Raw genomic sequence first — 12,986 nt, forward strand, 5'->3', positions numbered from 1 at the left:
GGAGGGTTGGGAACACGAGGACAATTCATATACTTCCTATGGGGGGTCCCATCTTTCTCAAATTTTCACAGGCAGGGGCGGCCAGGTGGCTCATCGAGTAAGAGCACCGGCCCCAGTGTCGGGATGACCTGGGGATCAAATCTGGGCTCAGATACTTAGCACCACACCCAGAAATAACTGGCTGTGTAACCTTGAGCAAGTTACTTAACCCTGATTGCTTTAAAAAAAAATTCACAGGCAAGGAATATTTCCTTGGAAATATAAAGTCATTGATCTTACAGAAAAATTCGTGAAATTTTTGAAGAAACTAAAAATTATCCAACAATTAGTATTACAGGGAATATTACCTAACATATATTGTCTATAAGGCCTTCTTGGTAAAGCTGCTGATAGTCCTCCAAATGAAAAATTGTGTTTATGTATTGTGTCATGTGTGACTAGCAGCTTGTCATACCAATTCTCTTTCCCTTTCTTAGACGAATTTTTATTTTCAACCGTAAATCTAGGTGAGATTATATAAGGCATATATGTTGAATCTGGTGTTGTTACACGTTCAAGGTCAGATTTTGTGAAGCTGGATGAGTGTCCTAATTGGGAACTCGTAGGTGTTGAGGTCTCAGAAGACATGGATGAATTTTTTTCTAAAGCGCTGTCCAAAAAGTAGCTTCTTATTTTATGTTGCAGACTTGACGTTTCTGAACTACTTTCTTCTTTTATTGAATTGAAAGCTGACAAATCGAAAGGACCATCATAATTATCTTTAATATTTGAAAATAACACATAAGATTTTGGGTATCTCTTTAAAAACATCTTTGATACAGAATCCCTATGTTTTTTTATATGCCATTTAAGAAGGAGGTTTTTGATATGGACCCGGGATTGCCTTCTCCTCTTCGGAAATTTTCCAGGAATTATATTCTTCTCTATTTCAGTTGGAATAATTTTTCTGGGACAAGGTTTAAGTAGATCTTGTTCCTTGGATACTTCATTGGTGATAGCGAAATTGCAGGTGGGGAGGAGAAGGAAAAGAAGGAGAAAAATATTGAGATTATGTTTATTAATCAACATTATTTTGGTCAATAAAATACAATGTAACATATCCCTGAGTTAATATATATTCATATTTTATTCAGTCACAAAATTATTATATTTATTATAACAAATAGACCCACTCAATAGACATACCCACATATGTATATAAACACAAACGCATATTGAAAGGTTAGGGAGAAAAACATGAGTTAAATAACAACTCAAGATAAAAACAGAAGAGATATAAGGCAGTCAATGATTAAGTGGCAAATGAATAGTATGGGTAGTCAAGGCCAAAAAGTCAAAGCAATGAGAAATTTACTGTAGGGTAAACTATTAAGAAAGGTTTTATGAAAGATGGAAAACTCGATTTGGGTATTAAAGGAAGGGTTGGACTTGAACTAGTGAAGAAGAGGGGGAAGGGCACCTATAGCTTCATCTACTATCTTCCATGTTGCTAATTTTCAACTCTACAATTCTAGCCCTGATGTTTTGACCAAGCTCTAGCTCCATATGCCTAATTGCCTTCAGTACATTTCCAATTTGAGGTTCTGCCATTTCCTCTCAATCCCAAGTAAATATTTCATGACTTTAAAACTCCAGCAAGTCTAAAATGGAACTTTTTTCCCCTTCAAAACTATTTTTCTTTTCCAAATCCCCATTCTATTCATGGCACCATCATTCTCACAGTTCCAGTAAGATGACTCCGAATCTTGGGAGTTATCTTCAATGGCCCCTGTTTCTTGCTTCCTCACAACTAATTAGTTACACAATCCTATCAGTTTTTCTTATAACCATTACTTGGCCTTGTCCCTTTCTCTTCAATTCTATCAACAACATTCTAGTCCATAACTCATCAACTTACTCTTAAAATTATAAAAGAGACTTCCATAAAATAGCCTCACATCTTGTTTTTCCTCCATTGTAGGACAGTCAAAAAGATGGTAACCAAAATAATTTATTTTATATATTGTTTTGATCATATCATTCTCCCATTTAAAATTGTAAATGCAATAATCCTCAACATTTGCATGTTTAACTTTCACAAGTTCAAGCACTTGTGTGATTTTATTAGTAACCTCATTTTCACTTTCATGTTGACAACATGCACATTTGCAGCTAGGCACAGTAGAGAAAAAAATGAAAGGCCTGATACACAAGTTGTGGAATTGCTGGTATCCTACTAGATGCTTCCTAATCATAGATCACAGTCTCAAGGTTAAATTTCAATTTGCCTTTGCTTTGCTCCCATACTCTGAGACCCTTAAAGATCTCAAATAGCTCACAAAGTAGACTTCCCTCCTGGTTTATTTCAGGTTGGTACATCTCCAACTCCATCCACCAGCTATGAAGGACAGAGTATCAGAGATGGTGTTGGGGCCTTGGTGTCTTCTGATGGCAGCGACTAAAGTCCAAGCAACCTCCTCTCTCTTGGTTTTCACAGGGTGGCCAAGGTAAAAAGGTTTACAACAATATAGAAGACAATACAATGCCCTCACATTGCCATCTGACACTGTGGAAGGTAAGATGTAAATTTTAAAATACTTTAGTTTTAAGAATTTTATTTTCTATGTAGTATTTATGGTACTGTAGATTTTATGTGTTGTGATACATGAATATTGTCTGGAATCAATTTTTTTTTCATTGAGAATTTAGCACAAAAGTTCACAGAATTCTAGGGAATTACTAGGAAGAAAAAATATTTTTCATGTTACAAATTTTATTTTGTATGCTGTATTTTATGGATTATTTCATGGTTACCATGTTAGGAAAAATGCATATTATCAGAATTAATGTTTTGTTATAAATAATTTTATGCAGAAAAGCATTTTTTTAATATCTAGGTTCCATAAAGTTGGGGGTAGAAAAAGAGATGATATGATTAAACAGGGTTTTTAGAAAGATAAATTTGCTAGATGTGTTGAGGGAAGTTTCACAGAAATCTAACTCTCAGGCAAGGCTTAGTGGGTGAGCAACCTAGGGTAAATGTTGTAAACATTGGCACAAAGAAATGAATATGTACACATAGAATTTTCAAGAGATACAGCACACCAATTTGTCTAGAGGAGAGAATGTGTTGGATTGGGGATGGGGATATAAGCTGGAATCAGACTGGGTGTCAGGCAAGTCTTTATTTACTTTATCCTATAAAACTCAATTGTATAATATGTCTCATTAGTGCTTATCTTAAAACTCCAAACTATATAGATTGAGGGATTCTATGATTAATACTACATACCTGATTTAATTTTTTCTTTCTTTAGCTGAAGAGGTTTGTTATGGGTCTTTGGAGGCAAAGGTCTTCGAAGGAGTTTTGGTAGTGTAAGCATTTTATTTAAAATTGATTTCTGTTCTTACCACTCCTAATTAATGAGCTCTGAAATGTTCCAATTTCAATACCAAAGCTGCTGTTCAAATCTACATCTTACATTGTTTCTCTGGAATAACAAAATTAAGAATATAAATGTGCTAAGTACATAGAAAGTACAATTTCTTCACATGAAAAAACAAAAAATAAGACCTTAAAATATTTTAGAAAAAATATTAATAACTTTACAGGATTAGTAAAATTAGTGTGATACTTTTTCTAACACTGAATGAACTTTCTTCCCAAAACAGAAATCCTTTCTGCCCATTACAGCTTGAGTCAGTGAGGGGATGAAATAACAGAAGTATTATATTCTAACTCCAAAATAGTTGTATTTTAAAAGCTAGGAAATGACATTAAATCTAAAATTTGGGGAACTGGCAAGGAGATCTTGGTTTGCTTCCTTAGGTGAGTTTTAGGTTATTTTTGTTTTCTCTTTAGAGTGACTTTTATTTTAGTCGAGCTTTTATGGGAAGTGGGGATAATTAAGCTAAATATTTTTGTCTCTTACTCTTTCTCGTACTTTTCTACATCAAAGTCTAGTCCCTTCCCCTCTACCCCCCCCCATGTTAACTGGCCTCCTTTTTTTCCTTAAAAGGTCCTCAAGAATAAATTGGCTAAGGCAATAAATACTCAGGCCATTTAAATCTCTTCCTCATCACCTGGGTACAAAAAGCAAAGAGGAACTCCTCCCTGATGCTTGACTGTAGGAACACTATGGGAAGGAAACTCAGAGACTGGCAAGCTGTGCTCAACTAAATCAATTCTGATGTCCTCACTGCATATCCTTTTTGAATATCATTCCCTTGCTATGACAGGTACATCTCTTTAATTATTTATTAGTTAAACCACAAGTGTTTCATTTTATTCTAAGCTTTAAACTAAATAATCAGAAAGAGGTAGGCAGCTGGGTGGCACAGTGGATAGAGTGTTGGCCCTGGAATCAGGAGGACTTGAGTTCAAATTTGGCCTTAGATAATTACTGCTGTGTGACCCTGGGTGTCATTTAACCCTGTTTGCCTCAATTTCCTCATTTGTAAAATGAGCTAGAAAAGAAAATGACAAACCATTTCAGTATCTTTGCCAAAAAAAAAAAAAAAACAACCCAAAGCAAGTCAGAAGTCTGAAATGACTGAACAACAACATTGCAATCCTAAACAGTCTTCATAAATGGTCTTCCTATTCTATTCCATATTTCACACAGTTGATAAAAGTGTTATTCTTAAAGCACAAGGCTGATCATATGGAAAGAACACAGGTTCTAGCATCAGAGGATCTGGGTTCAAATCCTGCCTGACACGTCTAGCATGATCTTTGACAAGGTATTTAACCTCCTAGTGCCTGCTTCCTCATCTAAATGTAAAACAAAAGAGCAGGACTAGATGGCCTCTGAGATCCGTTGAGTATGAGACCTACCATCCTGTCCCTCTTCTCCAAAAGCTCTGAGGCCTTTCTATTGCCTGTAGGATAAAATACAAACTCCTTGGTTTGGTGTTTAAAGTCCTTCACAGACTATAATCTGTCTTTCCAGATTTATTTATTATACTTCAGTCCCATTCAGGTATTTAACATTCTAGTCAAAATGGCCCTGTTTACTTATTCTTACATGTTATATTCCATTTCCCCTCTGTGCCTATGCACAGGCTGGTTCCCATATCTGGAATACATTCCCTCTTCACCATTGATTCTTAGAATCCCTAGTTTCCTTCAAAGCCTGGTTTAACTGCCATTTCCTTCTTTCCTTATGACTCCCCCCCAATTGATAGTGCCATCCTCCAAGGTACTTTATTTTTACTTCGTATTACTTTAATTTAATTTTGTATTAATTATATGTATGCCTCCCAGAGAATATATATTCCTTGAGAGCAAGGACTGATTTCATTTTTGTCTTTTTAACCCCAGTGCCTAGCACAGTGCTGGCACTTTCTACATGCTTAATAAATGCTTGTTGATTGACTGGATCTTATCAAGTTCCTCACAGAATTTCTTGACTTCTGCATGTTCTGGTGTCAGAGCTTCAAAAGTCTTTACAGTGGTCATTTTGCCTCCAGAGCACTGAAAGATGGGAAGACTAAGGGTTCCTTGATATATGTTTTATTGCCTTTGGGGGATATTGAACCAACTCTGTTAACCCCATTGTCTCTTCAAGGAGAACCTACAACTTCTTTTCATCTTCAGATTTCCTTTCATGAGTGTATCGGTTCTGATGTGGTTTATTTTTTCTACTAGTCTGTCAAGCTCTCAGTCGTTGGATAAGGACCAGGGGATCGTAAATCTAGATCTGGAAGGGAGCACAAAAAGCCTTCTAGACCAACATTTTTTTCTCTTACATAAGAGTTAATGAGGTCCAGGACTTGAATGACTTGTCCAAGGTGTCCTAAACAATCAGTCAGTAAGTATTTATTAATGGCTTACTATGATGACATGACTGTGTGCCAGGTAGTGTGCTAATAAGGATCTGGAAATACTCTGCTTTTCCCCTAGTATCAGTTGTAAGCTATATAAAGAATTAAGTTAAGAAGGTTAAAAAAGTGCAAGAGCTGGAACCTTCTATTTACTTTTCTTATACCCATCATCTCCAAAGAATTCATCACCTACTTAGTTAGATATTAGCAAAAACACAATGGAACGTTTTTTTCCAGTAGGTAGAACCTGTTAAGAACTTGAGAAATAGGGGGCGGAGCCAAGATGGCGGAGTAGAAGCACGACCCTCCCGCGGCTTCGGCTTCCACCCTCCCCAATCCATGTAAAAAGGGGACTCTAAACAAACTTTGGAGCTGCAGAACCCACAAAATGACACAGAGAAGCTAACCTCCCGCTGAGAACAGCCCGGCAGGCCGGCAGGAATCGGCCAGCGCAGCGCTCTGGGAGCCGAGCCCAGCACCACACTGAGGCTTTAGCCCCAGGGCAGGCCTGACCAGCCGCCAGTCAGAGGGACTCCAGATCAGCATCATCTGTGGCCGTTTCCAGATTTATCAATACACAGATGCGAAGGACAAGGCGAGAGGCCAGTGCAGTCTGGACTTTGGGACCCAGTAAGTGGGAGTGCGTGGCTTTTACCCCCAGGGCGAGAAACCGCTGAGACACCAGCACAGCCAGCCAGCGCCAGTGGTGGCTTCAGCTCCTGGCCTGCAGAGTGTAGGGGGACCAAGCACCAGTCTGAGGGGTAATTGCTCTTGCTTTAACCTGCTTGGATCTGGATTGCAGTCTAGGGTGGAAGTCCTGGGGTGTGTGTCCAGCTTGCGAGAGCGTGTGGAGACCTCAGAGAGGGCACCCATCTAATACCTCCGGCAGCTGAGAAAACCCCAGCCTTTGGGACGAAAACTCCCCTGTCTGGTAGCAGAGTCCTACTGTGGCAAAAATCCCAAAACTCAAATCATTGAGTGGCAAAATGAGCAGGCAAAGGAAACAAAGCAGACAGAAGATTCCAACATTACACTCCTATTTTGGGGATAAGAAGGAGCAAGGCATGGAACAGGAGGAAATCAGTGAAGTCAGAACTCCTGCACCAAAAGCTTCAAAGGAAAATACAAGCTGGTTACAGGCCATAGAGGACCTTAAGAAGCAGATAAGAGAAGTGGAGGAAAAATTGGGAAGAGAAATGAGAACAATGAAAGAAAATTATGAAATGAGAGTCAACAGCCTGACTGAAGAAAATAATACCTTAAAAAACAGACTGACTCAAATGGCAAAGGAGGCTCAAAAAGGCAATGAGGAGAAGAATGCCTTAAAAAGTCGAATTTGCCAGATGGAAAAAGAATCTCAAAAGCTCACTGAGGAGAATCATTGCTTCAGAATTAGATTGGAGCAAATGGAAGCTAATGACTTTATGAGAAATCAAGATGCTGTCAAACAGATCCAAACAAATGAAAGAATAGAAGGCAATGTGAAATATCTCATGGGAAAAACCACTGACCTGGAAAATAGATCCAGGAGAGATAATTTAAAAATTATTGGACTGACTGAGAGCCATGACCAAAGTAAGAGCCTGGAAAGCATCCTCCAAGAAGTTCTCAAAGAAAACTGCCCTGATGTTTTAGAATGAGAGGGCAAAATAGAGGTTGAAAGAATCCACCGATCACCTCCTGAAAAAGATCCCAAAAAGAAAACTCCTAGGATTATTATAGCCAGGTTCCAGAATTCCCAGATTAAGGAGAGAATATTACAAGCAGCCAGGAAGAAACAATTTGAATATTGTGGAAACACAATCAGGATAACCCAGGATCTGGCAGCTTCTACACTGAGGGATCGAAGGGCCTGGAATGTGATATTCCGGAGGTCAAGGGAGCTGGGATTAAAACCAAGAGTCACCTACCCAGCAAAACTGAGTATCATGTTTCAGGGGAAAATATGGTCATTCAGTGGAATACAGGACTTTCAAGCATTCTTGCTGAAAAAACCAGAGTTGAATAGAAAATTTGACATTCAGATACAAGAAGCAAGAGAAGCATGAGAAGGTAAACAGGGAAAAGAAATCATAAGGAACTTATCAAAGTTGAACTATTTTTTTGTTTAAAGCAATCGGGGTTGAGTGGCTTGCTCAGGGTTACACGGCCAGTTGTTGTTTCTGGGTGCAGTGCTGGGTGTCTGGGCCCGGATTTGATCCGGGTCGTCCCGGCACTGGGGCCGGTGCTCTTGCTTGCTGAGCCACCTGGCCAAAGTTGAACTATTAACATTCCTACATGGAAAAACAATAATTGTAACTTATGAAACTTTTCTCAGTAGTTGAAGGGATTAGAAATATATATATATATATGTCTTTATATGAGGGTATGTGGGCATATGAATACATATGTGAATATGTGTATATATGTTTACAGGTATACATAGATAGAGGGCACAGGACCAATTTAACAGGAAGGGATGATACTTAAAAGGTGAAATTAAGAGGTGAGAGGAATATAATGAGAGGAGATGGGAGAGACAGAGTGGGGCAAACTATCTCATACAGAAGAGGCAAGGGAAAATGGTTACAATGGAGGGGAAGAATAGGAAGGCAAAAGGGAATGGGTCAACCTTATTCCTATTGAATCTGGCTTGAGGAGGGAGGGAAATACACACTAAATAGGGGATCTCACCCTCCAGGAGAATAGGGGGGGAAGGGGATGTGAGGGGGGATGATGGAAGGGAGGGCGGGCTGGGGGGGAGGGAAGTTGGAAGCACCCCCTTTTGAAAAGGGACAGGATCAAAGTAGAGAATAGAACAAGTGGGAGGTGGGATAGGAGGGAGGGAAATATAATCAGTCTTTTACAATACATCTACTATGTTATTGTTTTGCATTAGCCGCACATGTACAACCTATGCTGAACTGCTTGTCTCCCCAGTGGGGGTGTGTGTGGGGGGGGAAGGGAATGAATCTGGAATTGAAAGTTTTAAAATCAAATATTCAAATATATATGTGTGTGTGTATATATATATACTATTATTAATACCATCTTACATGTTATTAAGAAAAAAAAAGATATACAGGCACTGAGGCATAGAGATCCACTGTAAAAGTTGAAACGGGTATGGGAGAAAATATGGGAGAGAGCAGATTGGAGGTGGGGATATCCTGTGGGACTTCTGTTTTGGGGGGATGAGTGGGGGAAAAACGGGGAGAAAATTTGTAACTCAAAATCTGGCGGAAACGAATGATGTAAATTAGAAGTTAATAAAGCATTAAAAAAAAGAAAAAAAAGAACTTGAGAAATACTGGTACTTTATAGAATTCAGGATGATCTCCAAACTAAGCTAAAGGTATAAGTATTAACCAGCGGTAGTGTTAATGATGAAGATAATAGTGACCTCTTTCTTGTTTTTGTTTTGCCTTAGGAGTTTCTTTTGAGGAAAGAGTAGTTGGGAAGGGGAGGAGGGGGAGGGGAGGGAAAGGGGGAGGAAGAGATGGAAGGCAAGAGAAGGGAAGGCAAGGCTCACCTCTCGCAAGAGCTACTACAGTTGAATGAGTTACTGCCATTGGCTTACTCTCCGCACTCTCCCCTGATGCTTCCAAACAAAGTAGTAAGTACTCCTTCCTTCAAGAAACCATCCACGCCAGCTCAAAACCCTTTCCCTCCTTGCTCTGGTCACAGTTTCTCTGCCTCAGCGACTACCTGGCCCACCCATAAGGTTAGACTCTTGCGTCCTTAGAGACCGGCCCTTGGCAACAGGGGGAGCCCTTTCCTCACCTGCAACTGCAGCGCGTGCACCTTCAAGACCGGACGTTCAGGCGTCCGCGAGAGACCTGCCAGGAAAGCTGAGAGGAGGGAGAGGGCAGGGCTGGACTGGACTGGGCTGGGCAGGGCTGGGCAAGGCAAGGAAGGGCTGTGCTCGGTGCTTGGAGGACAGTGCAGGGAGGAGGCGCGTTCCCGGGAGAGGAGGAGAGGAGCGCGCTGGCGGCTCTGCTGCCGGTGCCGCCGCTGCAGCTGTGCGGAGAGCAGAGCGCGCACAGGGGCCCCTTCACCTTCTTCCTCCACTGCATGGGGCTACGGGGCAGGCTGCAGGCGGTAGGGGCAGGAGAAGACGCTAGTGCCACATGCCGCTGCTTTACAGAACCCTGGTGAACACCATTCTACCTCTTATTGTGACGCTCCTAGTTCGGTAACCAAGCTTAGTTCTCGTGTCGCATTTCCCCTTGTTTCTTAGGTTCGCTCTGCAGGCTTCTCTCCGGACCGCCACCAGGAGGTTTTATGCAATGTGCTTGCGATGCTACTCATTTCTCTGCTTCGGTTGTGCTTTAAATGCAGCTGGTTTTGGGGTGTTTTTTTTTAAATGCCGGGATACAGGTCATCTGTAGGAATAGGGGAGCGGAGGGTGAATCCCCCAGATGTGAGTTAGGAACCTGTTTCGTCTGTCTCTTTCCAAACGTTTGTTATGCAAAGTATGTTGATGTTCCCTCGGAGTCTTTCTTGTCAAGTTGTTTGCTGGAGGTTTCTGGGTAAGGCTGTGTGTGTGTGTGTGTGTGTGTGTGTTTACCGATGCATGTTTGTGTTTATCAGTGCACGTGTGTGTTTACCGGTGCATGTGTGTGCGCGTGTGCGTGTGTGTGTTTTTACTAGTGCATGTGCGTGCCGGCCTACGTGTCTTTTCGAGATTGGGAAAGGGGAAGATTGCAAAAAAAAATTTTTTTAAATTCCCAGTCGAAAAAAAAAAAGGAAGTAATACATAGATATATAAAATCCCTACTCTGATTGTAGGGAAGATGGAAAATTACAACTTACTTTATAGTCTTCTAAGAAATGAAGGTGCAATAAATTTAATTAACAGGTGCTGAAAGATTAGGTACACTTCCCTGTAAAATAAGGTGTTGTTTTTTTTTTTTTTTTTTTTTTTTTTTTTTACTGATCAAGACGTCCAATGACTTCTTGGAAACATATAAATAGACTTACTGACAGGACTTACATACCTGATTAACAAAGATGATTTCCCAATTTCCATAACGATAACTTTCCCATTTCTAAAAGGATAATTTCTTTAATGATAATTTACACTGTTTCTGTGACCGGTCCAAGAAATGCTATTCAACTGTTCATCGTTTTGAGGGTTAAAGTATAAATCGACTTCCTTCTCCCAAGCTTAGTTGCATTCTCAATAGGCAGTCATCCAAAACCTTGGCCGTCTGACTTTCCCTCTGTACTCTCTTCCTAGAGGTGATTAATCACAAAGATAGATAAGACTCCAATCTGATTGTTAGGTTTTGCCCTAGAGAATGTTTATAAGATCGGATGTTGGGGAAATGGCAGGAAATCTCGAGTGCAAACTTGAAATAGTATTTCCCTGATTAGTTCATTTATAAATAAATTTTTGTTGAAGGGAGGTAGGAGAGGAAAGATGCCTGTTTGAACAGATTTTTTAAATTATGACAAAATGAGGGCCAGGATCCTGGGTTATTTTGCTTTCAATGTCTTTTAAAATATATTTTATTCTGAAAACTTATTTTCAATTGCCTAATGCTTGCTCTTGTAAATTCCATTAAGAGTGTGTTAGCAGTATGGAAATGAAAATGATGCTGTTGGTATGACTAAGAAATGCTTTGTCACCCAGTGGATTAAGCCTTCCTTCCTTTCTGGGTATTTTTCATAGCAGATAAATACCCATTTTACTGAACAGTACTATTGATATAGTAACTTTTATGTGTTCCCCACTTGTGAGTATTTTGTCCAGTTACACTTATTTTGAGAATGGAGAGAAATTATAGGGGTAGCTTCCTAGATATACCTGTATCATAACATAATACAAAGCATATACTAATGTCTATATAAGTAGTATGTGAACTTTTGATGTATTTGGAATGATCAAATATGGTTTATATTGACAAGACTTCCCATTTCCAATTCTTTTTTTTTTTTTAACAACAGTGTAGATTCTCCCTTCACCTAGGCAGAGTGTTATTCTGGGCCTGTTTCAGAATTTAAATTTGACTTAACTTACCTAGCTGTGTGACCTTGGACAAGTCACAACCCCTGTCAGACTCAGTTTTCTCATTTATAAAATGGGGGTAATAATAGCACCTACCTCACAGGGCTGTCATGAGGATCAGATGAGATATTTGTGGAGCACTTAGCATAGTGCCTAGCATGTTTACTAAATGCTTATTTCATTCCTCCAATTTAAAGGGAATAGAGTATATAGTTAACTGACTTATTTGTTCGGTCAGTGGTACTTCTTACAGTTGGACAATCCATGTGAAGCAGATTTTCAAACAAAACCACAATATGCATTAGCACATTGTGTTAAAAAAGAAAAAAAAGAGCCTGACGGTCACAAGCTCCAAGGTTATACACATCTTGAACCTGTATGTATTACTAAAATAAGAAATAAAAGCTTTGTACAAAAAACAACTCCACCTCCCCATACATATCATTATTGATTTTAACTAATATATGAGAAATGTATGGAGAACTTCTGATTTGCTAATAGTTGGCTCTGATGGCTCCATGAAAATCATGTGAGTCATCGGTACTAGAAATCTTAATGACCCCCCTTGTACTCTCTTTATAAGAGACAGAAATTTTTCTAACAGACTGATACTAGCTAACATCCCAACTTTTTTGGAATTTGTTGAAATGATTTGTGCTTTTGTAATTATTTTATACTTTCAAAGTTTTTTTAAAAAATAATTGTTGTATGTAAAGTGAAGAGGTGAGTCAGACATTTGCATATTTAGAATATTAGCAGCTTTTGAGAAGACACTAGACTTTGTTGGCCTCATTGGATGTCTACTTATTGGTAATGTGTTAATTCTTAATTTAACTTATACTAATGCAGTTATCATATAAGACTTTAAATTCTCCTTAAATACAATCACGTACATATCAGGAGAATTATTTTGTTACTGGTTATTGGTTGTTGTAAAAGCTTTTTGTGGCCTAAATTTTAGTGTTTATACCTGTTCTTTATTTTGATTCTTCATCAGCCAACAGAGATGGCTTTGTTGTCCTAAATGTATTTTAATAAAATACTGTTTTAAGTAGATGCTTTTCTGAGTTTTTTTCATTGTCCTACTATAAAGGTAACAATTTCTTTTCCTGCTGGAGGAGATTATTTAGCTTGACAATGTTCTTTTACTTTAAAGATGATTAATATACTTTTTCCCTTTTTTTGAGAT

The 12,986-nt window shown here is 39.1% G+C and overlaps 2 protein-coding genes across 9 annotated transcripts in view; one reads left to right on the forward strand and one right to left on the reverse strand.

Moving 5' to 3' along the window:
- The window catches only part of LRRC63 (leucine rich repeat containing 63), a 57,804-nt gene extending 48,115 nt beyond the window's left edge, over positions 1 to 9,689 (reverse strand). For all 3 annotated transcript variants that reach the window (XM_069063708.1, XM_069063707.1, XM_069063709.1), the window contains exons 1-3: positions 9,568 to 9,689; positions 3,272 to 3,470; positions 348 to 983 (exon numbers count right to left, since the gene is read on the reverse strand). In XM_069063708.1, coding sequence (XP_068919809.1) covers positions 348 to 983; positions 3,272 to 3,362 — 727 coding nt within the window. In that variant the 5' untranslated portion in view covers positions 3,363 to 3,470; positions 9,568 to 9,689. The remainder of the gene's footprint in view (positions 1 to 347; positions 984 to 3,271; positions 3,471 to 9,567) is intronic.
- Positions 9,260 to 12,986, forward strand: part of LCP1 (lymphocyte cytosolic protein 1) — a 118,110-nt gene continuing 114,383 nt past the window's right edge. For 2 of the 6 annotated variants that reach the window (XM_069063700.1, XM_069063701.1), the window contains exon 1: positions 9,742 to 9,938. The gene's annotated coding sequence lies outside the window, so the exon portion shown is untranslated. The other 4 variants (XM_069063698.1, XM_069063702.1, XM_069063697.1 and 1 more) reach the window with 4 other exon arrangements.

This window comes from Petaurus breviceps, unplaced genomic scaffold (assembly GCF_028583685.1).
Source record: "Petaurus breviceps papuanus isolate PSGF00001 unplaced genomic scaffold, PetGlider_PUasm1.0 90594, whole genome shotgun sequence".
NCBI classification, from domain to species: domain Eukaryota; kingdom Metazoa; phylum Chordata; class Mammalia; order Diprotodontia; family Petauridae; genus Petaurus; species Petaurus breviceps.